Source organism: Vulpes vulpes, chromosome 12 (genome assembly GCF_048418805.1).
Source record: "Vulpes vulpes isolate BD-2025 chromosome 12, VulVul3, whole genome shotgun sequence".
Lineage (NCBI taxonomy): Eukaryota > Metazoa > Chordata > Mammalia > Carnivora > Canidae > Vulpes > Vulpes vulpes.
Genome location: NC_132791.1, coordinates 52,196,203 through 52,218,622, shown reverse-complemented (window position 1 = coordinate 52,218,622; position 22,420 = coordinate 52,196,203). Strand labels below are relative to the sequence as shown.

The window sequence follows — 22,420 nt, the reverse complement described above, 5'->3', positions numbered from 1 at the left end:
ACTCCAGCCACATTCATCTCACCATATCTGAGCTCCTTCTGCCCATGGTCTGAATAGATTAATAACTAACAAAAAAAAAAATAACTAACAAATATAGCTCTAATAACCTCTCTGCTTCTCAAGCAGACAATACCTCCTGGGGAAGAGGAACCCCACCACTGCCTCTCCCCTCTCTACAGCCTGAGTCAAGGGGTAGGTACACAGTAGATTCTCCCTAGCAGGTATCCAAGCTGATTTCAGTGTGGCTGTAGATAGATGTCTGATACTCAGCTTGATTCTCCCTCCCTTATTGCTCCTCCTCACACCCCTGTTCTCTTTGCTTCACCTGCCTCCTCCCCTGGTTCCACCCAGCAGGGCTTGATCCTGTAGGGTAGTGGTTCCCAGACTTTGGGATTTCACAGCCCTATAAAATGTGCAAAGAGATTTGGGAGTGGGGGAGTGAGTAGAATGGCCAACTTTTTCTTTTGCCAAATAAGAACATTTAAAAAAAATCAATTTCCACCATTACTTTAGTAAAGAAAGGCTGTTTTTATAACAATAAAGCAGAAAATCCATAATCTCTGATTATAGGCTAATACTTTAGGCTGAAAAAAAATCCAACCTTATTGAGAAAAACAAACCACCTCACTGTTGCCCTGACTTCTCTGCTTTCTCCATGGACTGGAGAACACAACCCCCACTGTCCTGTGTCTACTCAATGGGTGTAGGGACCTTTATCCTGGAAGAGGCTCCTCATAAACTGGGATCACCCTGAGACACAAGGGGACCCCCAAAGCCTGTGAGTTAGGCAGATCATCTTCCCATTCAGCTTTCCCAGAAGAGGTTCATCCCAAGTCAGATTTTTTTTTTTTTAAGATTTATTCTTATTTATGTATGATAGACATAGAGAGGGAGAGAGAGAGAGAGAGAGAGGCAGAGACACAGGCAGAGGGAGAAACAGGTTCCATGCTGGGAGCCCAACACAGGACTTGATCCGGGGACCCCAGGATGGTGCCCTGGGCCAAAGGCAGGCGCAAAACCGCTGAGCCACCCAGGGATTCCCCCAAGTCAGATCTTATAACCTCAGGGCTGAGGAGGAGGGGGGCATGGGCCCCTCCTCGTGTACCCTCTCCCCTCTCTACTGGGCTAAGATTTGCTGGATTCGCCCCACCACACCCCCCTCCACACACACACACCCACTGTCCAGTGGGGATCAAGTGAGACTCAGCTCACACCCAGAAAAGGAGACTGGGGGAACCTAACGTGCAGGATCTTCTCCACTTCTCCATCGCCAGACTGAGCACTAGTAGCCCTCATCCCCCTTCCCAGCCCCCGGAAGGGAGGAAAAGTGGGCACTCCAGCCGTGAGGTAGGAGGCCGAGCCGCCCCGCTGCGCGGGCGCAGATAGGATCTGAACGCGGAGAAGGACGGCCCTGGCTCTTTGATCCGCAGCCAGCCGGGCTGGGCCTGGACCCGGAGGGGCGGCGCGGCCCTCTTCCGGCCCGGATTTGCGCCGCTGCCAGGGGTCCCTTGGGGCTCTGAGCCGGAGCGGCGTCCAAGACACCCTCCTTTCCAAATACCCTCTGTCCCTGTGCTCTCCGGAGAGCCGGGAAAGTCTGCAGTGACTCCAACCCTGAAACCTGCTGGGGCTGCTGCGGCTCCCTGCACCGCGCTTCTGAAGGGCCTGTGTCTTTCCCAGATGCAGTGCTAGAGTCGAGGCCAGGCGCGCTGCGGAGGCCTGCGTGGGCACGACCCCGGGTGCCTTGTAACGGCGTTGGAAGCCGGCTCAGGTCCCCGCGCGCTCCTCCGGCTCTAAGAGCGCCGGCAGCCTGGATCTCGCCGGAGTCCGCGGGTGTCAGGCTCAGCGTCAGTTGGCTCCATGCGAATGCGACTTCCCGTGTAGAGTTGCTTCTGACGACCCACCCCTCGTCGGAATCCCGCGGCCCACGTGGCTGCCCAAAGGCTCGCATCCCTGGGCCGCGTGTCCTGAGTTGGGAGAGTGCGGAGGGTGGTAGAGGATGCGCGGGTGGCTGAAGGGTGGGACCCCTCCTTCCGCGCCCTGGAGATGCCACAACGGCCGAGAGGCACGTCACAGACGTGTGATGCATGAGCCCCGCATGCAAACAGGCGCTCAATAAACGTGTGAGGGCAATATGCTTGGGTTGGCGCTGCACGAGGGCGGCCTGCAAGGAGGTCCCAGGCCAGCCTAGGGTTGGAGAACTGAGCGGAGAATGGGGATTTGAGGACTCCTAACCCTGCCAGCCGGGGTTCGCGCGCAGCCTCGAACAGCCTCCAACCTCTAAGAAGTCCCCAGTCTCAAGCCCTCGCTGTACTAATGGCCCGGGGCGCCGACGCATTTACACCTCGGCTTGCCTTCCAGGGCCCTCCTACCCCGCCCCGCCCCGGGGCCTAGTGCACTCGGGGGAGAAGCCTGGACGCAGAGCGGGAATCTCTTATTGTAGGGGAGGAAGCGGGGTCAGGGGCCTCGTTTATTGGCCCCACACTCCAGAAGAAGGGTGATGCTTTTCAAGCTAGGCGGACGCCTCGCAGGGACGCCGCGGGGAGCGAGCCCTTTAAGACTGTGCGCGAGGCCCTCGCCCCAGCCCCGCGGCGGGGAGGCGGGAGGGGGCGGGGCGGCCAGGCCACGCCCCCGCCGGGCCCGCCCCGCCCCCGCCCCGCCCCCCGCACTCGGCCGGCGGCGCCTTTGATGTTCGGACCCGCCAGCTCCCGGAGCCGCGCAGCCTGGCGCCCGCGCCCCGCGCCCGCAGCCCGCCCAGGCGGAGTCGGCCCGCGCTCCGCCCGCCGCGCCTCGGGCTCGGAGGTCCGGACTCCGGGCTCGCCGCCTGCCGGGCCGGCTCGGCGCCCCGCACCCCCGCGCCCCGCGCCCCGCGCCCCGCGCCCCGGCGGGCGGAGCGCACCATGCCGCAGCTGGACGCGGGCGGGGGCGGCGCGGGCGGGGGCGACGACCTGGGCGCGCCCGACGAGCTGCTGGCCTTCCAGGACGAGGGCGAGGAGCAGGACGACAAGAGCCGCGACAGCGCCGCGGGCCCCGAGCGCGACCTGGCCGAGCTCAAGTCGTCGCTGGTCAATGAGTCCGAGGGCGCGGCGGGCGGCGCGGGGGTCCCGGGGGCCGGCGCCGGGGCCCGCGGCGGAGCGGAGGTCGGGGCCGAGGTGAGCGCCGGCCCGCGCCCCGCGCCGCCCCCGGGCCCCCGGGGCCCCCGTCCCCGCGCCCCGCCCCGCCCGGGGCCGCTGGCCCGGCGCCCCTCACGGCCCCTCTGGATCTCTCCGCAGGCGCTCGGCCGGGAGCACGCTTCGCAGAGACTTTTCCCCGACAAACTTCCAGAGTCCCTGGAGGACGGTGAGCTTCGGCCCGCGCCGCCTGCCCCCGCTGCGGGCCGGTGGGGGTGGGGTGGGGTGGGGTGGGGTGGGGGTGGGGTGGGGGCTGCAGGAGCCGCGCAGCCCGGGCGGGGGGAGCGGGGGGAGCGGGGGGAGCGGGGGGCGGGTTTCCCGGGCGCCGCCGGCCCGAGTCACTTCCGGTGCCCTGACCTTTATAGGAGTAAACAGACCCCCGCCATCTCCGCCTCCCTCCTGCCCAGGTGACTGACTGATCCCCGGTCCTAGAGGGGGAAGCGTTGGCCCAGGTCCCGCGGCCGCAGGGCGGGCTGGAGGTCACGCGGGGGCCGCCGAGGGGAGCCTGGGCCCGGGGGTCCTTCATCCGAGCTGAGGCACCCCGGCCCGTGCCTTCCGCGGCCGCACGCCCGAGCGGGACCCCTTGGCAACTCTTCGTGCTCTGGGGAGCCTCCCGGCCCGGCGCGGCTGACCCAGCTGTGGTTTTTCAGGCCTGAAGGCCCCGGAGTGCGCCAGCGGCATGTACAAAGACACGGTCTACTCGGCCTTCAATCTGCTCATGCACTACCCACCCCCGTCGGGAGCAGGGCAGCACCCCCAGCCTCAGCCTCCGCTGGTAAGTGGCCCCGGCACCCGGCACCCGGCGGCCTCGGGCCTGCCACCTCCTTGACCAGGTAGGGGAGGCGTGGGCGGGCAACAAGTGGCTTTCGCCTACAACGAGATAGATACTGGCGTGTCCCCCCCCCCCCCCCCCACACACACACCCAGTGGGATCTGAACCGGGAGAACTTTGCTGAAGGCAGGAGAGAGGGCCCCAGGCACCGCTCCTTTCCTCCAGCTGCTGGCTTTTGTCCTCCTAGCTGGCTCACAAGCAGGTGCAGGCCCTGTCCTGGTGCTAGGGAATGCCAGGGTACATACAGTCTGTTACCAGAGTTTTTTGAGCTGACACCATCCGCTCCCTTCCTAAGGATGCTGTTCGCAGTGTGGTCTGAGCTGTGAAGCTTTGCAGTTAGCCTTCGCCCCAAGCCTAGGTGTTTGGAGGAAAGGGCAGAAACACTAGTGTGCTTCAGAGCTCCTGGGTGTGGGGGAGAAACCTGCTCTACTTTATTCTTATTGGCACCAGTGCACTCTTGCCAGAGAAAGACCCCGAAAGCAATGTGTAGAGAGTAGGTTTTTCTGAGGCTGGTTTGCTCTCACATGCACCAGGAAGGGTTTGCAGAGGTGTTTGAAATCAGCGGTGTGGGTAAGGGGCCCGTTGAATCATTTTGCTAATTAAATATGTTCAGGCACTTTGAAAAGATCCCACGGTCTTTATAAACCCTGCTTTTCTCCCTCATTGGCACAGATGATCTAAAGGGTGAAGAGTCTATTCTGAGCGCATTGGGGCAGTACAGCTGCACTTAGAAAAAATTAAGATTAGTGTTTCAAACTGTCCTCAGCTGGCCTAAATCAAGGGGGACTTCAGAGCTCTTAGAGTACACAAAGTGTTTGGAGAACTCTGATGGCTCCAAATGGAGGCCCAGTGCAAGAGAGGCCAGCAGGTAGATGGTTCACGCGGCTAGCTGGGGAGTCTCCCCGAGGGAGGATGGTAACTGCCAGGCTGTCTCAGACCAGGAGTGAGGGGAGTTGGTTCTGAAAGCTGTTTTCATACTGAAGCCAGTGGGAGGTGAGAAGACAGACTGAGGCTTCTCTCTAGAAACCTCAGAATGGAAAACCTGGTAAACTGTTGACTATAGAAATGAGCCCCTTGTCCCTTGGACTCCCCATTTCCTCATAGACAGAAGGAGCATGTTGGCTGAGTAGTTTTTCTGCTCTAGGGTGGCTCCATCTATGAGGTGTTTGCTTCTTTCAAGGCTGTGGGTCAGGGGGCTTGCCCTCTGGCCTGGCCACCTGGTGCAGCACCTCTCCCCAGAGACCTCTGCCCTGCAGTAGCAGATGCTTAACACAGATGCTTTTTGGTCCAACTTGGCATAACCCTTCACTTCCAAACTGCTGGCAGGTGAGCTGCTTGCACGGAACGCTGGGGTCACTGTGACAGTCAGGACTTGACAAAAGGCCCAGGCCCAAGAACAGTCCCAGGAGGGCAGGCTTCCCTCCATCCTCTTGTGATCTTCACAGTGGTGCAGGGAAAAGGCAGGGTTTCTGCATTCCTTCATGGCCCAGAGAGAATGCCCAGAGTGGGAGGGCCTCGTTCTCTTTAAGGGTGTGGTGATGGGACCATTTGGTGTCCTTAAGCTCACACTGGTCAGAGTGTAGGCGAACGGCTGGCTGGCCAACTCCAACCGTCAGCATTGGGAGTAGGGGCTGAGGGCAGGCACACCATTGTTCCCCTGGCCTGGGTCGTTTGTTTTTTCAACTTCGGCATCTTTCTCAAGCTACTGTATGTCACACCCTCTCCTATAGAGGTAACCCCCCTTGTCCTACTCCCCACCCAGCTGCAGCCTCCCACTGTCTGGCTTCTGGGAACACAGGAGGAGGAAGGACCAGTTCTGGAGCTGATGTTCAGTGTGCTGGAACCAGCTGTTCTGCAAGGCTGGGGACAGAGGCAAGGGCCTAAGTTGGGGTGACAAAGGGTGAGGAAGATGTACAGGAATATAGAGGAGCCTCTTTTAAGCAAACCTGATAGTTAAAAAATGAATAGAAAATAGGAGTAATTGCTGTTGCGTGGATATTAAAAAATACAGTTGGTTTTAAAAAGCAAAATTGGTTGACTCCAAGTTTTGGGACCACATTTCATTAGAAAAGAAACTCACAGTGGGTCAGGAGTCCATTGTAGAGGCTCTGAGGATAAACTCCTTTTGGAGGTTTCCTCCCAAGCTCTGCTTTCCTGAGCCCATCTTCAGGGGACAGAAGACATGCTGCCCAGTTGCTGCCCACGGGCCTTAGAACTAGCCCGCCTGCCCCCACGGCCCTCTGAGAGAATCTAGGCAGTCAACAGTTGTGCTGAAGAGCTTTTAAGGCCAGTCGCTTAACTTCCCCCAGACAGCGGGGAAGGCGCATATTGGGATCCTCCTCTGCCCACATGTGGGTGGAATGCCCATGTGGCTACCATGTTGGATGCCTCAAAGCAGGCCGACTCAAACCTTGCCAGGGTCAATGGACCAAATGACCACCTCACAGCCATCTGCCAGGGGATAGAGGGAGATTTTTTTTCCCCTATAAGGGTGCTTCTTTTTGGTACATGGCTTCTAGTGAACTCTGTTTTGGGAAGGAAGAATTAGGTCAAAGTTTATCTTTGATGTTTGTGAGGCATCTAATATAGGCTTGCAGATAGTTCCTGGCCTGGGCCAGTAGCCACTGCTTATCTCTTGTTTGCTCTGTTCTGCTCTGAGATTGGGGGTGAGGGTTAGGGTGGAAGGGCCAGTGAGCTGGTCCTGGCCTGACTTTGAGGAAATTCTGGGATGAGTAAGGCATTGCTCCCTAGGGAAACTCAAATTCTTGGATGTGCTCTAGTGGCCCCTTCTGTGAGTTCCACTTGGAGTCTTTGGCCTGGAAGGTTGCTGTGCCTTTTGCCATTTAGATGAACTGTCCAGAATAGGCAAATCTATGGAGAGGGAATATAGATGAGCAGTTGCCAGGGGCTAAGAGAAGAGGGGAATGGGGAGTGATTGCTAATGGGTATGGGGCTTCTTTTTGGGGTGATGGATGTGTTCTGGAACCAGGCAGTGGTGATGGTTGTACAATCTCGTGAATATACTAAAGCCGCTGAATTGTATACTTTGTAATAGTGAATTTTATGATGTGCAAATTACATCTCAGTTGAAAAAAATAAAAAGGCTGAGCCTTTTGGCTCTTGCAGGGACTTGGGGCCGTTCCCCAGTGCCTGACCTCCACAGCCGTCCTGGTGTGTGTGCATGCCCTCAAGCCAGGACCCAGGCATCAGTTTCAATGTGGGGGATCCCAATGGAGGCGGTAGACCCTTGCTTGAGCTCACATTCCTGGACTCCAAGGTCTGAGATAGATGAGGGCTGTACTAACGAGCTCTGTGGGAGGCAGGAGGTACAGGTATGAGCAAGACTTGAGCGGAGGAAGGAAGTGCTGCTGACACCCGGCCACCATGTCCAGGGAAGCTCTGCAGAGATGCATCCACCCAGCCCTCTGTAGCTTCAGAGAGAGGGAGCAGCCAGGGCTTGCTGGGGAGGGTTAGTGAGGGTTGATCACCAACCCTGCTGGGAGGGGTCTGGCACCAGGCTAGGCACTGGACAGAGCATGACTAGTCTCTGCCTCTGGGAGTGCCTAGCTGAGTGGAGGAGACAAATGAACAGGCTGGAACCAGGTCCTGGTTGGACAAGTGCAGTCACAGCAGGCCCTGCTGGGGCATCCTGGTTGGAGCTGGCCCCCATGTGGGCTATGGAGGAGGGTCCGCCGAGCAGCTTCTTGAAGGTATAGAGTTGGCCAGCAGATGAGGACAAAGAGTACCAGAGCTCCCCTGCACACATGCCACATCTCCCACTTCTCTACGTCTAAAGCCCAGGCCTCCGCCATCCCGCACCCAGAAGGTAGTAAGGGCCGCCTCTAGGCTCCCTTTTGGCTGCCTTCTTGGCCCCTACCTGAACCCCTGCTCTGACCCCCGATCCACACTCCACATAGCAGCCCAGCATCAATCAGATCTCTTCTCTTGCGTGCTGAAACCCTGCAGTGGCTTCCCCTTGCTTTTGGAGTAAGCTCCAAACCACTCACCACAGCCCAAGAGCCTGGGTGGCCGGCCCCTGCTGACAGCCCCTCCTCGTCTGTACCATCCTCTTCCTCTCTCCCTGAATAGCAGCTACTGCAGTGTCCCGATCTGTTTTACACTCATCCCATTCTTTTCCACCTCAGGACCTTTGCACTTGTTCTTTCAGTTTGGAATTCTCTTCTCCAGCTCTCATATAGCTGACACCTTCTCCTTTGTCATTCAGTGCTTTATTTTATTTTTTTAAAGATTTTATTTATTCATTTATGAGAGAGAGAGAGAGGGGCAGAGACCCAGGCAGAGAGAGAAGCAGGTTCCATGCAGGGAGCCTGATGTGGGACTCGATCCCAGGTCTCCAGGATCACGCCCTGGGCTGAAGGCAGCGCTAAACCGCTGAGCCACCGGGGCTGCCCTCATTCAGTGCTTTATTAAAATATCGCTTCCCCAGAGACACCTCCTGTGAACATCCAAGTGGGGCCCTCTGTCATTCCCCCAGGCCTCTGCTGCCTCACCCACCTTGGTGGCTCTCACCATGGTGGGTGGCACTGCTTTATGATGTACTCACTATGCTGAGACCAAAGGCTGCCTGTTTGTCAAAAGTATCTCTCTACCTTAGTCTCCTCATTTGTTTATCCAAGTGGTAAGCACCCCCCTACCAGAGTTGGGAGTGTGGATGAGAGGCAGCAGTGCCAGCGAGGTGCCCAGGAAGGTGCCAGCTTGTCCTGGGCTTGGGAGGTGGGGGGTTGGCCATAATTGATCCCTTCTCCCTTGTTCTGGCTTTTTTGAGGCTGGTGGTGGCTCAATGGTAGACCCCACGTAGACTCCCATCTGGAGGGTTGTGTCTCTGCTTTGGGCGACTGGAGTCTGGAGGTCTGAACCCTGGGGGCCAGCTCTGGGGCAGGGACACAAGTGTACAGGCCCCTTCCCCCCCCCCCTTTTTTTTTTTTGAAGATTTATTTATTCTCAGAAGCAGAGCAAGCAAAAGAGGGGAGAAGGAGAGAGAATCTCAAGCAGACTCCCCACTGAGTGGGGAGCCCAGACAGGGCTTGATCCCAAGACCCCGAGTTTATGACCCGAGCCGAAATCAAGAGTCAGACACTCAGCCATCTGAGCCACCAGGTGCCCCCCCCCACCCCCCCATGGCTCCTTTCTTGCTGCCGGACTTCACCTAGGGATTCTTGGGAGGGGAAGTACTATTCTTCGAGCCAGGATGGGAGACTTCACTATTCACTCCATCCTAAGATCCTGTCCTACCACCCCCAAAGATTTATCTGAAAGAAGTCCCCCTTCCCTAGCCATGTAGAAGCCTTTTATGTAAGAAGTGTGGGGCTGAAGCTGTTTTGTAAGAAAAGCTAGGGAAAAGACCCATTTGGTTGTTGGCTTCCATACCATTCTCAGACCTTTGCTCACATGGTCACCCCATACATGCACCCCATTGTGCCTTGCCCTGGTTCTTCCCCTGCCGTGGAGGTGCATGTTTGCAGGCCCCAAGAGGGTGCCTAAATAAAGCCTCTTTATTCTCTCTCGTATAGCTTCTAGTTTGCTCATGCTTTGCCTTCGTTGCCAGTGGGAGTGATGCTATGTACAAATGACTCCTCAGGTTCCTTTTCGATTATTTTCTTGGAGCAATATGCTTGAGGAGAATTACGAGGTTAAAAGGAAGAATCAGGAGCGCTTGGCTGGCTCAGTCAGTAGAGCGTACAACTCTTGATCTTGGGGTGGTGAGTTCGAGCACCATACTGGGGGTGGAGACTACATTAAAAAAATCAAATCTTTTTTTTTTTTTAAGATTTTATTTATTTATTCCCGAGAGACACACAGAGAGAGAGGCAGAGACAAAGGCAGAGGGAGAAGCAGGCTCCATGCAGGGAGCCCAATGTGGGACTCGATCCTGGGACTGCAGGATCATTCCCTGGGCTGAAGGCAGACACTCAACCGCTGAGCCACCCAGGCGTCCCACAAAAATAAAATCTTAAAATAGTAGGAAGAATCATAGCATTTTGCTCCCCCGTGAACCCTGTTTACTGCGGGTTCCTTGCATGCAAACTCCAACATGGAATTTCTTTTTGGTTCATTTAATAGGTTCATGGTGGGAAATAGGACTTAAAAGTTATTTTGACTTGTATTCCTTCCTGACTTTGAAGGCTGTATGGCATTGGCTGTGGTATTTGGAAAATCTGTGGCCCCCAAAGTGCATCTTAACCTTCAGACTATCCTCTTGCTGCCTTTCAGGGCCAGGGAAATACCACAAAGGAGGCTCATCCTGCCGGCCCTGCCCCACCCTGTCCCCTGGGGCTGCAGTTCCAGGACCCCTGCCCATTCCTCTAGCTCAGTGGGCTGAGGTCACCAAGGGCCAGGTGTTCCTCCCTCAAATGTATCAGGGTTTCACCGGACCAGCTTCCATAGCTCTATCCATCTCCCCAGGTTCCCTGAGACTGAGTAGGGTTGAAGAGGAGAGAGCTTGGTAGTTACTTCCCGAGGCTACCAGCAGCCCATGGCCTCCTGGGTTTCTTGAGGCTACCCCCCCACCCCTTGCCCCGGCAGCAAAGGAGCTGTAGCTGAGCTATGAGAATGGGCTCTGGGGGCCTGGGTTTCTCGTCGTGACTGCTGAGGTCAGGCTGGATTAGGGTAGGTCTGGCTGCAGGGAGGGGCAGGTGGTGCCGTGGCCTCCTCCTCCCCGTGAGCCTCCTCAGGGGCCTGTGGTCCTGGAGCCGTACAGTCACACTCCCTCATGCCTGTGACTGGCTGCTTCCTGCCACTGTGTACAAACAAGACTCTCGTGGAGGAAACAGGTGTTTTATCAGGTCACAGGGCCTCCCTTCCTCAGCAGTACAGTGCATAGATCTTTGGGTAATCACCTTCCTTCCACCAGTGGGGACAGGAAGGCCAGGTCAGGGAAGGGATCTTTCCAAGGCCCCTTCGAGGTACGGAAAGGGAGGAAGATCCACCCTCAAATACCATATCTGCCTCTCCTGGGCTGAGAGGCCCCGAGTGAGTTCCTTAACTGCTGGGAGGCTGTTTTCTCATCTAGAAATAAGAAGGAGGACTCCGACCTCTTTGGGTTCCTGGGGCATGGAAGGAGGCAGTGTGTCTGGGGTCCATGGTCCACGGCACATGCTGTGAGTACAAGCACTGGGGGCGGGTTGCTAACACTAGGGTGAAAGAGCTCCTTCAGAAGGTGGTTGGGTGCTCCTGAAGCTGGACTGAGATGTGACCACGACACCTGTTCCTCCTCAGCCGGCGCTCCCCTCAGCGGCGTGGAGCCAAGCTGTCCAGCCTGCCTGGCCCCAGGGCCTCACGTGGCTGGTGACAGAGTGGCTGCTGTATCTAGAACCCTGGTTCCAGGCCCCTACTGGCATTTCCTAGCTTAGCCTTGGCTCGGCACAGGGGGGTGGTAGTCATTGCCTCCTGGAGCTCAGTTCTCTTGATGCAAAGACTCCTGGAGGCTCACAGTTAGCTTTGAGGTTCTGTCCAAGTTGGTCAAGGGCAGTAAGGAAGGAGAGGCCAGTGGCGGGCAGCCAGAAAAGCTTCCTGAAAGGACCAGCTGGAACCCTGCACAGGTGAAATGGGGGAACGCTCTGAGGGGGCAGGGGCAGTTTGAGCAGAGAAAGGCAGAAATGAGTATAGTCTTGGTCACTAGAAGGGCAGCCCGAAGCCCAGGGCCTGCAAGGAGTACCAGGTGAGGCTGGGGAAGAGCCAGCAGGGAGGGCCCAGCACGTGACCTCGATAGGCTGGTGGCACTAGTCCTAGAGCCTGGCAGTGGCTGGCGAGCACACGAAGGACCAGGTGGTGACCATTGGCAGATGGTTTGAGTTGGACACGGAGGGAGAGGCAGACAGGGCCAGCAGCTGGGGCAGGGTGGATGCTGGGAGGCCCAGAGCTGGTGGGAGGAGCGCGAGCAAGGCTGAGGGAGGGGGTGGACTTTGGGTAGGGGAGACGCCTGGCACAGGCCAGGCAAGAGAACCTCAGAGGTGGAGGTTTGCATTTCCATGTTATTTGATGCTCAGTCTGTCTCTAGGGTCATGCATTCAGGGTCTTGGCCTCCTGTTTACCGAAAGGAATTGCACCCCCAGAGGTTGAGTCCCTCGGCCCAGCAGTGATTTAGTCAGGGCCTCTTACCAGCACTGTCTTCAGCAGGACTGGAGTCTGGGGAGAGTCTCTGAGAACCTAGGACATTGTTAGCTTCTGCCTTCAGGCAGTTTGGGGCCTCCAAGAGGAGATCTGTGATGCTTGGGATTTGGTCTGGGCACCACCACCCCGCCTTACAAAGATGTGGCCTTAGCATGCAAAGTCTCTCAGGGGTGTCCCAGGTGGGTGTGTCTTGGTCATAGGGTTTGGCCTATTCTGGTCCTGCTAGAACCTTGGGCTCCCCATGCTGCAGTCCCCTCGTGCATGGGTCCCTGCTGGGTAGGGGCCATGGCCTGGGGTACGGCCAACATGGGTGTGAGTTGGGCCCCCTCCTGTGGGGAGGCTGCCCACGTAGCTTGTCCCATGGAGCCTGATGCCTGGTTTTTGCCAACAGACATGGCTTTTGTGCCATAGCCAACTCCAGAGCCAGAGCTCCCTGGAGGCCAGAAGAGGCAGACGTTCTGCCAAATAAGCTTCCCCTACCTCTCTCATTAAAATGATCAGTTGTTTCCCTCTCTAGAGACAGGAGAGTTGTCGGAGCACTACACTATGTGCTTCTAAATGATGAGTGTATGGCTAAGGCACAGACAGGCAGGACATGGCCCACCCCAGGAACTTGGGCTTTGGGGATTTGCATAGTTAGAGGGCCCCCTCCCCACAGTATCTGGGCTGGCCTAGCCAGGGTTGGCATGAAACAGCCCACTAGGCCCATGAGGGCAGGGAGCTGTGATGGAGAAGGAAGCCAGAGGGCAGGGCCACTTTCTTCCCTGGCTATGCGATCTCTAGCAAATCTGTTAACCTCTCTGGGGCTTGGTTTCCTTCAGTAAATTGGGAGTGGGGAATCCCTGGCCAAGGAGGATTTCTGAGGTTCAGGTAAATGTTGGCTGGAGACACCTGCAGCTCCTGTGGGCCTCAGGTGGCTCTTGTTGGGCATTGCCAGGACTGCTCCAGGGCCAGCCTCCCCATCAGGCAAGGGAGATGGGATGGAGGGACAGGTGATGGGAATCCAGGCAGAGGGCATTCTGACTAACTCTGACCTGGCTCTGGTGGCAGAGGCCCAGCCTCCCGGTCTGCTGGGCCGCCATCTGAAACGCATTACTGATGCTTTGTAAACTCCACATCATTTGGCCACATGAAAGCCTAGAATCTAAAAATAGCCACTCCCAGAGGACGCCCCGCATTGGCGGGGCTCAGCTGACCTCTGCACGCACACCCACCACCAGGCCACCTCCCTTGATGGGGAGCCCCGACTGGCAGGGCCACACCCACCCACCCTCCCAGTGTGGGCAGCCACTGCCTGGAGTCACTTTATCTGGGCACAGATCTCATCCAGCTGGTCAAAGCTTCAGGCCGCAAGGCTTTCCCCGGAGCAGAATGTCTGAAGGAACAGGCGGGAGGCAGCTCAGGGTGTGTCGGTGGTCCCAGGACCCCTTTCCCAGCTCCATACATGTCTGGAGTGTCTGTGGGACACGGATTGGGAGGCTAGTGGAACCATTTTACGGATGAGAAGACTGGGGCCCTATAGGGGGGCAGCTGGCCACTGGCTGATGTGGTGGCCTGAGAAGGGCAGGGGGCCTGCCCAGGGCCCCACGGTGTTGGTGGAATGCCAGCCCTGGCAGGAAGGCAGGGCAGCTGTGCATCTCCAGGCTGCTGGGGTTGACTCCTTGCCCTGCTTTTCTGTGGGTTCCCTCTCCCTATGGTCTGTATGACCAACTGCAAACCACTCTTTTCCCTAAAAATAAACATGCTTATGGGATTGGGGGAAGCTTTGTAGCTATCAAAGGAAATAATAGGGTGTTTAAGAAAATTACATTGCGTTTTAAATAACCAGCATGAAAGTCATTAAGTTTGAAGTTTCATTCAAATCAGATGGCTCTGTGGCTGGCCCAGTGGCCAGGCGGGCAGAGGGTGGGTGGGCCCTCGGGGACACCGAGGGACAGCCTGCAGAGAGCTCTGTGGCAGCAGCAGCGATGTCACTGCTGGTACAGCCGGGGTCCAGGCGGGGCGGCTGCTTAGTGTGTGCCAGGCTGTGGCAGCCACCCCACAGCTTGCTGGCCGGCTTGAAGCAGTGTGCTGGCGGGAACCGCCCAGCTGTGGTGGGTAGCTCCAGGGGTGGGGCTTGGGGGCGACCCCAGTCTGCAGGGAGTAGGGGCAGATGAGGCCAGGATTGCCAAGGCCACAAGGGTTGATGGCTGTGTTGAGGTAGGTTTTCAGGGCTGGTGGTTTGGGTTAGAAAGGGCTGGAGGAGACCTATGGGGCCAGGGCCACATCTGTCCTCTTCACTGCTGGCATCTTAGTGCCCCGCACAGCCCTGTAGAGCAGGTGCTCAGCAAACCGTTGTTGAAAGAGTGACAGCAGGGGTGCCTGGGTGGCTCAGTGGGGTAGGCGTTTGCCATCAGCTCAGGTCAATCCCAGTGTCCTGGGATGGAGCCCCACGTCCAGCTCCAGGCTCAGCGAGGAGAAAGAGAGAGAGAGAGAGAGAGAGAGAGAGAGAAAGAGAGAAAGAAAGAAAGAAAAAGAAGAAAGAAAAGAAAGAAACAGCAGCTTTAGTGGTGGATGTGTGGAGAACTTCCCAAGTGCCGGGACTGTGCCCGGAACTTTGAGTCCCAGAGTTGGGATCCTTATAGGACGCTGAGAAAGTGGTTACTGTTACTGCTCTCATTTTACAGATGAGGAAGCTGAGGCTCAGAGAGGTGAAGAATGTGCTAGGACCTGGAAGAGTAGGGCTTGCACTGAGGTTTCTTTTGTCCCAAGATCATGTTCCTTGTGGCTCTGCCCCTTTGTTCTTAAGTGTTTGCAGGCCTTAATGCTGAGTGGTACCCTCATGCCTGTTGAGTTTGTGAGCTGGAACCAGCTGGGTGCTCTGGGCCCGAGGACACTCTTGACCCTCAGTGCCCCTCCTGGGCATGACCTCACAGCTCTGGGCCTAGGTTAGGGCTGGATACTTTCCTCCCTGGACATCTGACAAGTCAGGGTTGTGTTTTGTGGTTGGAAGCAGGAGCTCAGGGTTTCCAGAATAAATGTTGCTCTGGAACATGTTTCCAAATAACGTTTAAGATAGATCAGGGCTGGCGGCTGACGGAAGCACAGTCTGTTAGTGGACCCTTTGCTCTTTCTAGCTCTGGTCGTGGTTTGGCTTGGAGCTCAGTGTGGGGCCTCTCTGGAGCAGGTGCCCTCCTCTGTGTGCTGTGGGGCTGGGCTGGAGGTTGTCCTACGCCCCGAGTCACTGGGAATGGCCGTGTCCCCAGGCGTGGTGTATCATGTCTGTTGGCATTGTGTCGCTCCCCTCCCCTGTGGGCAAGTCCGGCTGGGGCATTTTGAGAGCAGTGTTTCCTTATACAGCTGCCCTCCTTTGCCTCCCATCCCCTGGCTCTGGTCACTGAAGGCCGGTCAAGAGCTTGGCCGTCGGGCCTGATAGCAGTCAGGCAGGAGTCCAAAGGAAAAATCAAGGGCCAGTGGACCTAGCCTGACCCAAAATCCGGCTTTCCTGAAAAGCCTGGTTTAGGGACGGGCTTGCTTTTGTCTTCTTTTTTCCCCTTTATTTTGTTCTTCATTAATTTAACCCCAACATCAACCTCCTGAGATATGACAGTCATACCTGGATTGGGAGCCCAACAAGGCTTGGGGAGACCTATACCTTCCAAATGCTGGAGGAGTGATTTGAACCCAGGCCTCTGTGTTTTCTGCCCTTACCACCAAGCTTCCTTGCCTCAGACAACATGCCTATATACTCCTTATTAAAAACGTGGGTTTTGTAGCCCCAGCTGGGTCCCCCTGGGAACCCCTTACACCTCCGTCCCCACTCCTTACCCCCCAAGAGTTTGGGATTTCCCCCTCTCCCTTGTGTTTTTATACTGGCAAACCTAGGTGAGTATCTGTCTGCAACAGCTGTCTGGTGTGGTTTTTGGAACCCCCTAACTCAGCTTCCTCAGGGGGCTCTCTTTGGAGGGCCCCTGTGGCAGGTAGAGCAGCCCTGCGCTCCTCTCTCTGTGGACATCGGGTCTGAAAGGCTTGGTGAGGGCGCTGAAGCCTGGGTCGGCTCCTTTCCGCTCTGTGCCCTGTCTGCCTTGGTGTAAACTGCTGGGCTCAGTCCACGCAGAGCCCCAAGGGCCTCAAGTGGTGGGAACTATGAAGGTGAGATCCAAGTGAGTTTCCTGACCACGGCCCCAGGGAGGGACGGTCCTTCTGGGTCTAGTACAGACACCTTACCAGAGACACCCGTCTTGTCTTTGCTTCTCAGAAGTTGGCTCGGATTGATCAGGGTTGAAGTGCAGTGCTGAGATCTTCAGGTGTCCCCCACCCGGCCCCAGGAGTCCCATCAGCCCCCTGCCTTTCTAGGCTCTGCCTGGGCTCTCTGGGCTCTCCTTCCTAGGCAGCCTGCTTACTCGTCTAGACAGGCCCCAGTGAAAGCCACCCCTGTTGCCAGCTGCTGTCCCGAGCCCTCGTCGCCTGTGAAGGGGTGAGCACAGGCCAGAACCCATGGGAAGGATGACCCATCACGTTTCCATCACGTTTCCTTTAGTCATTGATGACGGAGAAACTGAGTCACTTGTGAGGACAGGGCGAAGGCACACTGCTGGTCAGTCAGAAAGGTGCTCAACAGGGGTCATTGGCCAAGTCAGGGGTCCTGGGTCCCTGGCGAGCTGGAGGTCTGAGTGGGGAGGCTCAGAGAGAGGGAAGGGGAACCTGGGAAGCCCTGGCTTCGCATGCATGGTCTCCATGCTGGTCTGAGGTCTGTCCCTGAGTGGTGAAGATCTCTGGCCAGGACCCCCACAGGGCTGGATTCCAATCCCAATCTGTTGCTACCTGCCATGAGCCCTTGGGCACACTATTTAATCTCTCTGGGTTTCCCATTCCCTGTCTGAAAGTCTGCACGGGTCATCAGGTGACAGGGGAAGACTGGTCAGATCCTGGCAGGGGGTGGTCTGCCGTGCGTGCCTGGGGACACAGCGGGCTGTTAGCAGCCCAGGCTGCCGTCTCTTCCTGCCTTTCCTACAGAGCCTGTTGGCTTTCCTCTGGGGAACCAAATATCTGAACTTCCCTGAATCCCCCCATCTGCAGAGCCTGCTCTCCCTCCTGCCAAAGACAGGCTGAGCTCCGAAGCCATCCTGGCCTACTCGGCTTACGGCAGGCTCCTGAACGGCCGGGCACCGAGGAGGAGCCAACCAAGACCACCTGTGCCGGGAGGGTGGAGGGGGCAGGGGTGCCCTGCCACAGGGCTGCTGCAGAATCCCCACCCGGTGTGTCAGCAGCATCAACTAGCAGCTCAGCTGCAGCAGCTCCCGGAAGCTTCTATTTTCCTCTAAAAACATCCTGTCCTGAGGGGCGTTCACCTCAAAGAGGAGGAAGGAAAACACAAGTAAACGAATGCACAGAAACCACTGGAGGCTGTGGGCCAGGCCACTCAGCTCAGTGAGGTTCAGCTAGCTCGGAGGGTGCCTTGGGGCCAGGCTGGGTCTAGAGCAGGCCTGTGGTTTGCCAAGGCCTCCTGCAGGGGCTCTGGTCCTCACCTCTGCTGTGGCAGGGCCCCGTTATCTGATGTTGAGGCCAGGCAGCTGGTAGACTGGCCACACGCACCTGGCAGGGCTCTGTGCAACCACGGCAACAGTCCTCTGCTGGCAGGTGGGACCGAAGCCTCCTGGTCCACAGGGTGTGGCCCAGCCATCCCCCAGGCCTCCAGCTCGGCCAGCCACACAGCCACGGCTCCGTGCTCTGCGGTGGGTGGCGGGCACAAGGCGTCCGGCACGCTGTGGGTGGGGTGCTCTCGGGCCGTCCTCTGGAGAGCACCGTGTCCTGGGCAGTAGGGCCCAGAGCGGGGGCTGAGGATAATATGGCACAAGCCCTGCTAGGGTATGTCTGCAGAGGTAGGGTCCGCCAGGATCGCCAAATCTAGGCCCATTTGATACGCAGTCAAGTCCCACTTGGAAGGGCTTTGGAGGGCTTGCTTTCTTCTCGGAAACTCCTCCCTGGCGTCCCAGGCCTTGGGGCAGCTTCCCACTCAGCAACTGGCCAGACTCCTTGGTGCTTAAGCAACCACTGTTGCTGGACAGTGGGTCCCAGTTCTGGACACAGGTCTGGGGGAGCTGTGGGGCTACCTGGTGGGCCCTAGAGGTGGGAGAGGAACCACAAGGGACTGATCCAGGCCAGAGTGGATGCTCAGGACCAGTCCGTGCATGGAGCCTGGCTCTTGGCAAGAGTGGGGAGAAGAGAAGTGAGAACCAGAGGGGACTGTTGAGCATGGCCAATATGGGGGGTTATGTGGGGGTGCTGAGCCTGGGAGCTGAAGCTCAGCCCATACTCATGCAGCCCAAGCTGTGTGCCCTTGTGTGGGTCCAGATGTCTGTCCACAGAAAGATGTACTTCTTCTAATTAGTACAAAGGCTCCATATGAATTAGCAGCAGCCCTGGCTTTGGCTTTCTGGTTATTCTGACTGCCAAAGTACTGCAGACAGGAAGAGACTTGGGGGGAGGGTGGGTTGGAGGCGACGTGGGGTCTCAGATGTCAGGCAGGATGTCCCTGACTCTAGGCAGTGGCCCCTGCTCTTTCCAGCTTCCCGAGTGCTGCTGTGACCTTAGGTCCAGCTCCAGCCAGGGTGCTTTGTCCAGCACTGCCACATTCTCCCTAAACACTGTCTCATGCTGGGATCCCTCCTCATTCCTGCTAGAGACCCAACTTGGAGGGCCCAGCTTTCACTCAGGCAACAGAAACCGTGCAGGGTGCAATCTCAGATCTCAGGGAGGCAGAGAAGACAGACAAGTGAACAGACACTTCAGTGCAGTAGGGTCGGTCTGCGTGTTGCGGTCGATGGGCCACAGTAGGGGACCCCTGCTCACATGGGGAGGGTAGGAAGGGCTTCCAGGGCGAAGTCTCATTTATGATGATGCCTGGGAGATGGATGGAAATTGGCCAAGCCAGGTAGGGGGGGATTTCTAGAGGTAGATTTAGTGGGCCCTCCCATGGCTGGAGCATAGCGGGAGAGGAGGGGAGAAGAGATGTGGCTGTCCGGTGTCACCAAAGACCCAGAGAGCCCACCAAGGGGTCCCAGCACGGACCTGTTAGAGGGCCGCATGGCCACAGGCAATCTTCTCAACCTCAGCCTCATCTGCCTCGTGTGCAAAGCGGGGAGAATGCTTTTCTCAAATGGGTTGTCACAGGTGACTTTTACAGTAAGTACTTTGCATCCCCTCTTTGCACCTGCCAGCAGCAAACAGTAACTGTGCCAATAGCCCACCTTCCTGCCCTGGAAGAAACATGAGGCTTGGGGTATGGATCTGCTCGTCCCCATGGGGCTCTCTCCAGCTTCGGCACAGGCCAGAGGGAACAGGGGAGCCAGGAAGCAGAGACGGGAGTCCGATCCATGGTGGATGAGGGAGTGGGGTGTGCAGAGGTTCTGGGGCACCAGGGATTCTGGAGGTCTCCCCTTAGCAAGTCTTCGTGAATGTGCCGAGTACAGAACCCAGCCAGGCCTAGAGGACTACAAGCCCATTGTGCTCTCTAGGATCCCCAGGCTGACCTCTGCACCAGGTGGGCACCTGTGCTTGCTGGGCTGGGGAGCCCGTCAGGTCACAGTCCCTTCCTGGGAAGTGACCCTTAGACTGAGGTCAGAATGAGAAGGAACAAGGCATGCAAAGAGCAAGAGGAAGCAGGGAAAGTTCTGAGAGGACAGAGGAGGGGTGGGCAAAGGTGCTGAGGCTGAGAAAAGCTAGGCTCCAGAAGAGCTAGGCACTGAGGCAGGTGAGGGACGGAAGAGGGGTGGGCCTGTGCGGTGGGGCCATCAGGCAGGCAGGCAGCTGGTGTGGCCAGAACCCCAATCCTAGGGGCCCTGGAACCTGCTGAAGCATTTTTAGAGTCAGGGAAGTGCTGGCTTGGATACCTGAGCCACCAGTGTGAGGAAGGGAAGCTGGGGTGGACAGGTATCCCCTCACATGTGCCCTCTGGTTCCATCCATGACCACCATAGGCCTCGGGAAGAGTGGGTAGCATCACAGCTCAGCTACTTACTGTGTGTTTTGGGCAAGCAGTACCACCTCTGCGTGCCCGTCTGCTCTTCTATCAGATGGAGAGAGTATTTCTGCCTCTCGCTGAGGAGCATAGGAGTTACCCTCTGGAAGGTACTCAGAACTGGGCCTGACACATGGTAACCCCCCACTTATCATTAGGAAATGCTTTTCTCTCCCCTCGAAACATTTTGGCCTGGCACCCAGGCGCTCAGTGACCCAAGCTGACTGACCATGTCTGTCGCTGGTGATCAACAGAGAATCTGGATGTGAGGGCCGGGGACTGGGGGCGCCAGGGACATGTCCTTCCTGGCACAGCCCCTGCCACAGGGAGGCCGCTTTGGGGGGGCCTGGCCTGGCCTCACGCACTCCCCCCACCCCCACGTGTGAGGCCAGAGGAAGCGGCAACTTTCTTCGCTGGGAAAGTGTTGTGAGAGGCTAGCGCGTGTGGGGGTTTTCAGAGTCAACCGTCAGAGGCCAGGGAGTTTTGTCTGCCGGTGGCGGCGAGGGCTCTGAGGGCGCACAGGGCCTGTGAGCGGACCCACAGGCCCGCTGCGGTCTGCAGGGAAAATGCAGACGGTGTTTATTTTTCACCGGAGCCCGCAGGAAGTAGGGGGGCGAGGGGGTGAGGGAGGGCAGCCCAGCCCTGCCGGGCCCAGCCTAGGAGCAGAGGAGACCTGCCCCGGAGCCCCTCATTTCCACCACCTTCTACTGGCTCCAGGCTCCGGAGGAGAGGAGCGGTGCTAGGGCAGCTCAGTGAGCAGTTTCTGGCCGTAGGCTAACGAAAGTGTCCGGAAGGCCACCGACCACCTCTGGGATGGGGCATTTTGAGTCGGAAGGTAAAGAGCAGTAAAAGCCATGCACCGGCAGGAAGGATGGCCTCCCGGCCCCAGGGTCTCTGAGTCCTGGCCCTGCCTCTGGTGCTGTAGCCCCGGGGCGGGGGGCATCCGGGCGGAGGCAGAGGGACGGGATCCTGGGGTGTCCTGACCGAAGAGTATGGACTGCTGTTGAGCCTTCTGATTGTGTGCGTTCCACCACGCCGGGAACGCAGGGCCCAGCTCTGTGCTTGGCACTCTGCCCCCAGGTAGGAGAGGCGATCACGGATGTGCCGTGGAGATCCTGAGAGCCTGATGAGGACGGTCAACCCAGGCCTGCCCCTTGCCTTGGAGGCCGGCGGTCATCATCAGAGGAGAGGAGAGGGGTAGCTTCAGTCACTGGGCTCCCCGTACACATGCCAGGCCCCAGGCAACCCCAGCTTGCTGTCTGGGCAGCCTGGCCCTGGGACAGCCTTGTGCTGAGGCCGTGGAGCGGGACGTTCCCCTGGCTGAGGGGTGTGTGGGGCACTGGGCCCTCTGCCAGACGGTTCCCCCTGGCTACCATCGCAGACGTGGAGGGGGGCAGGGGCACGAGGCTGAGGGGCAGCCTGCATAAAACGTGGGAAGGACTGGCCAAGTCCTCAGTGCCCTGCCCTGGAGCCCTGGCCACCCAGGGCCTCCAGTGAACGGCGGGCTCTCTGTCCCACCCCTGCCCACCTGGCACCTCTCCTGTGGTTTGGCTGCAGATTCCGGTTTAATTAGAGGCTTTCCTCCATTTCCCAGGGAGGGCTGGTGGACAGGATGAGCCCTCTGACCACCGGGTGGTGCCTTCTACCTCCCACCCCCTCAATACCTTGCTCCACACATGCATCCCAGGCCACGGGCTGTAGGCCGAGCTGGTTCTGGGGCTTCCTGGGCCTGGCTTTGCTATACCCTGGGGCTTAGCGCCAGCCTGGCCTACGACAGTCAGCTCTGGTCCTCCCATCAGGTCAGAGGGTTCTCCCTGGTTCCCTGGCCAAAGCTAGCCCTTTGCAGGGATGGGAGGTTTGCTGGGAAACATACTGTGGAGCCACCCTCCCTTCCCTCAGAGCAAACCCACCCTACCCTCTTCCTGGGCAGAGTAGGACTCTGAGACCATCTTCCTGTACCTGGCACATTGGAGCCCAGGCTCTGGTTCTAAGACTTCCTTCCAAGGGTATCCCCCCCTGCCCCGCCAGCCAGGCTTAGGCTTATAGTCTTGGGGGCCCAAGAGCCAGAGTCAGGGCTCAGATGGCAAGGCCTTCTCTGAAGCGGGGGTTTACATTCAAAAGTCCCTAGGCTGGAGGGACCTGTGGAGGGTGCTCATTCCACCCACTGGGCAAGGGCTCCAAGCATTTGTACCCTTAGGTGGCAAATGGTGGGATGCTTTCCACCAGAGTCCCAGGTTCTTGAGGCCGTGGCCCTGTCACAAGGCCTGGTCAGGGCTGATGTCTGCCTTTCACT

General features: G+C 57.8%; 1 protein-coding gene across 11 annotated transcripts in view; it reads left to right on the top strand.

The window, feature by feature from the left end:
- Positions 1 to 2,787: 2,787 nt before the first annotated feature.
- TCF7 (transcription factor 7) overlaps positions 2,788 to 22,420 on the top strand; it is a 33,111-nt gene continuing 13,478 nt past the window's right edge. For 2 of the 11 annotated variants that reach the window (XM_072728593.1, XM_072728595.1), the window contains exons 1-3: positions 2,790 to 3,149; positions 3,270 to 3,336; positions 3,818 to 3,942. In XM_072728593.1, the coding sequence (XP_072584694.1) occupies positions 2,898 to 3,149; positions 3,270 to 3,336; positions 3,818 to 3,942 (444 nt within the window). In that variant the 5' untranslated portion in view covers positions 2,790 to 2,897. Of the gene's footprint in view, positions 3,150 to 3,269; positions 3,337 to 3,480; positions 3,575 to 3,817; positions 3,943 to 22,420 lie in introns of those variants that run through there. The other 9 variants (XM_072728596.1, XM_072728598.1, XM_072728592.1 and 6 more) reach the window with 8 other exon arrangements.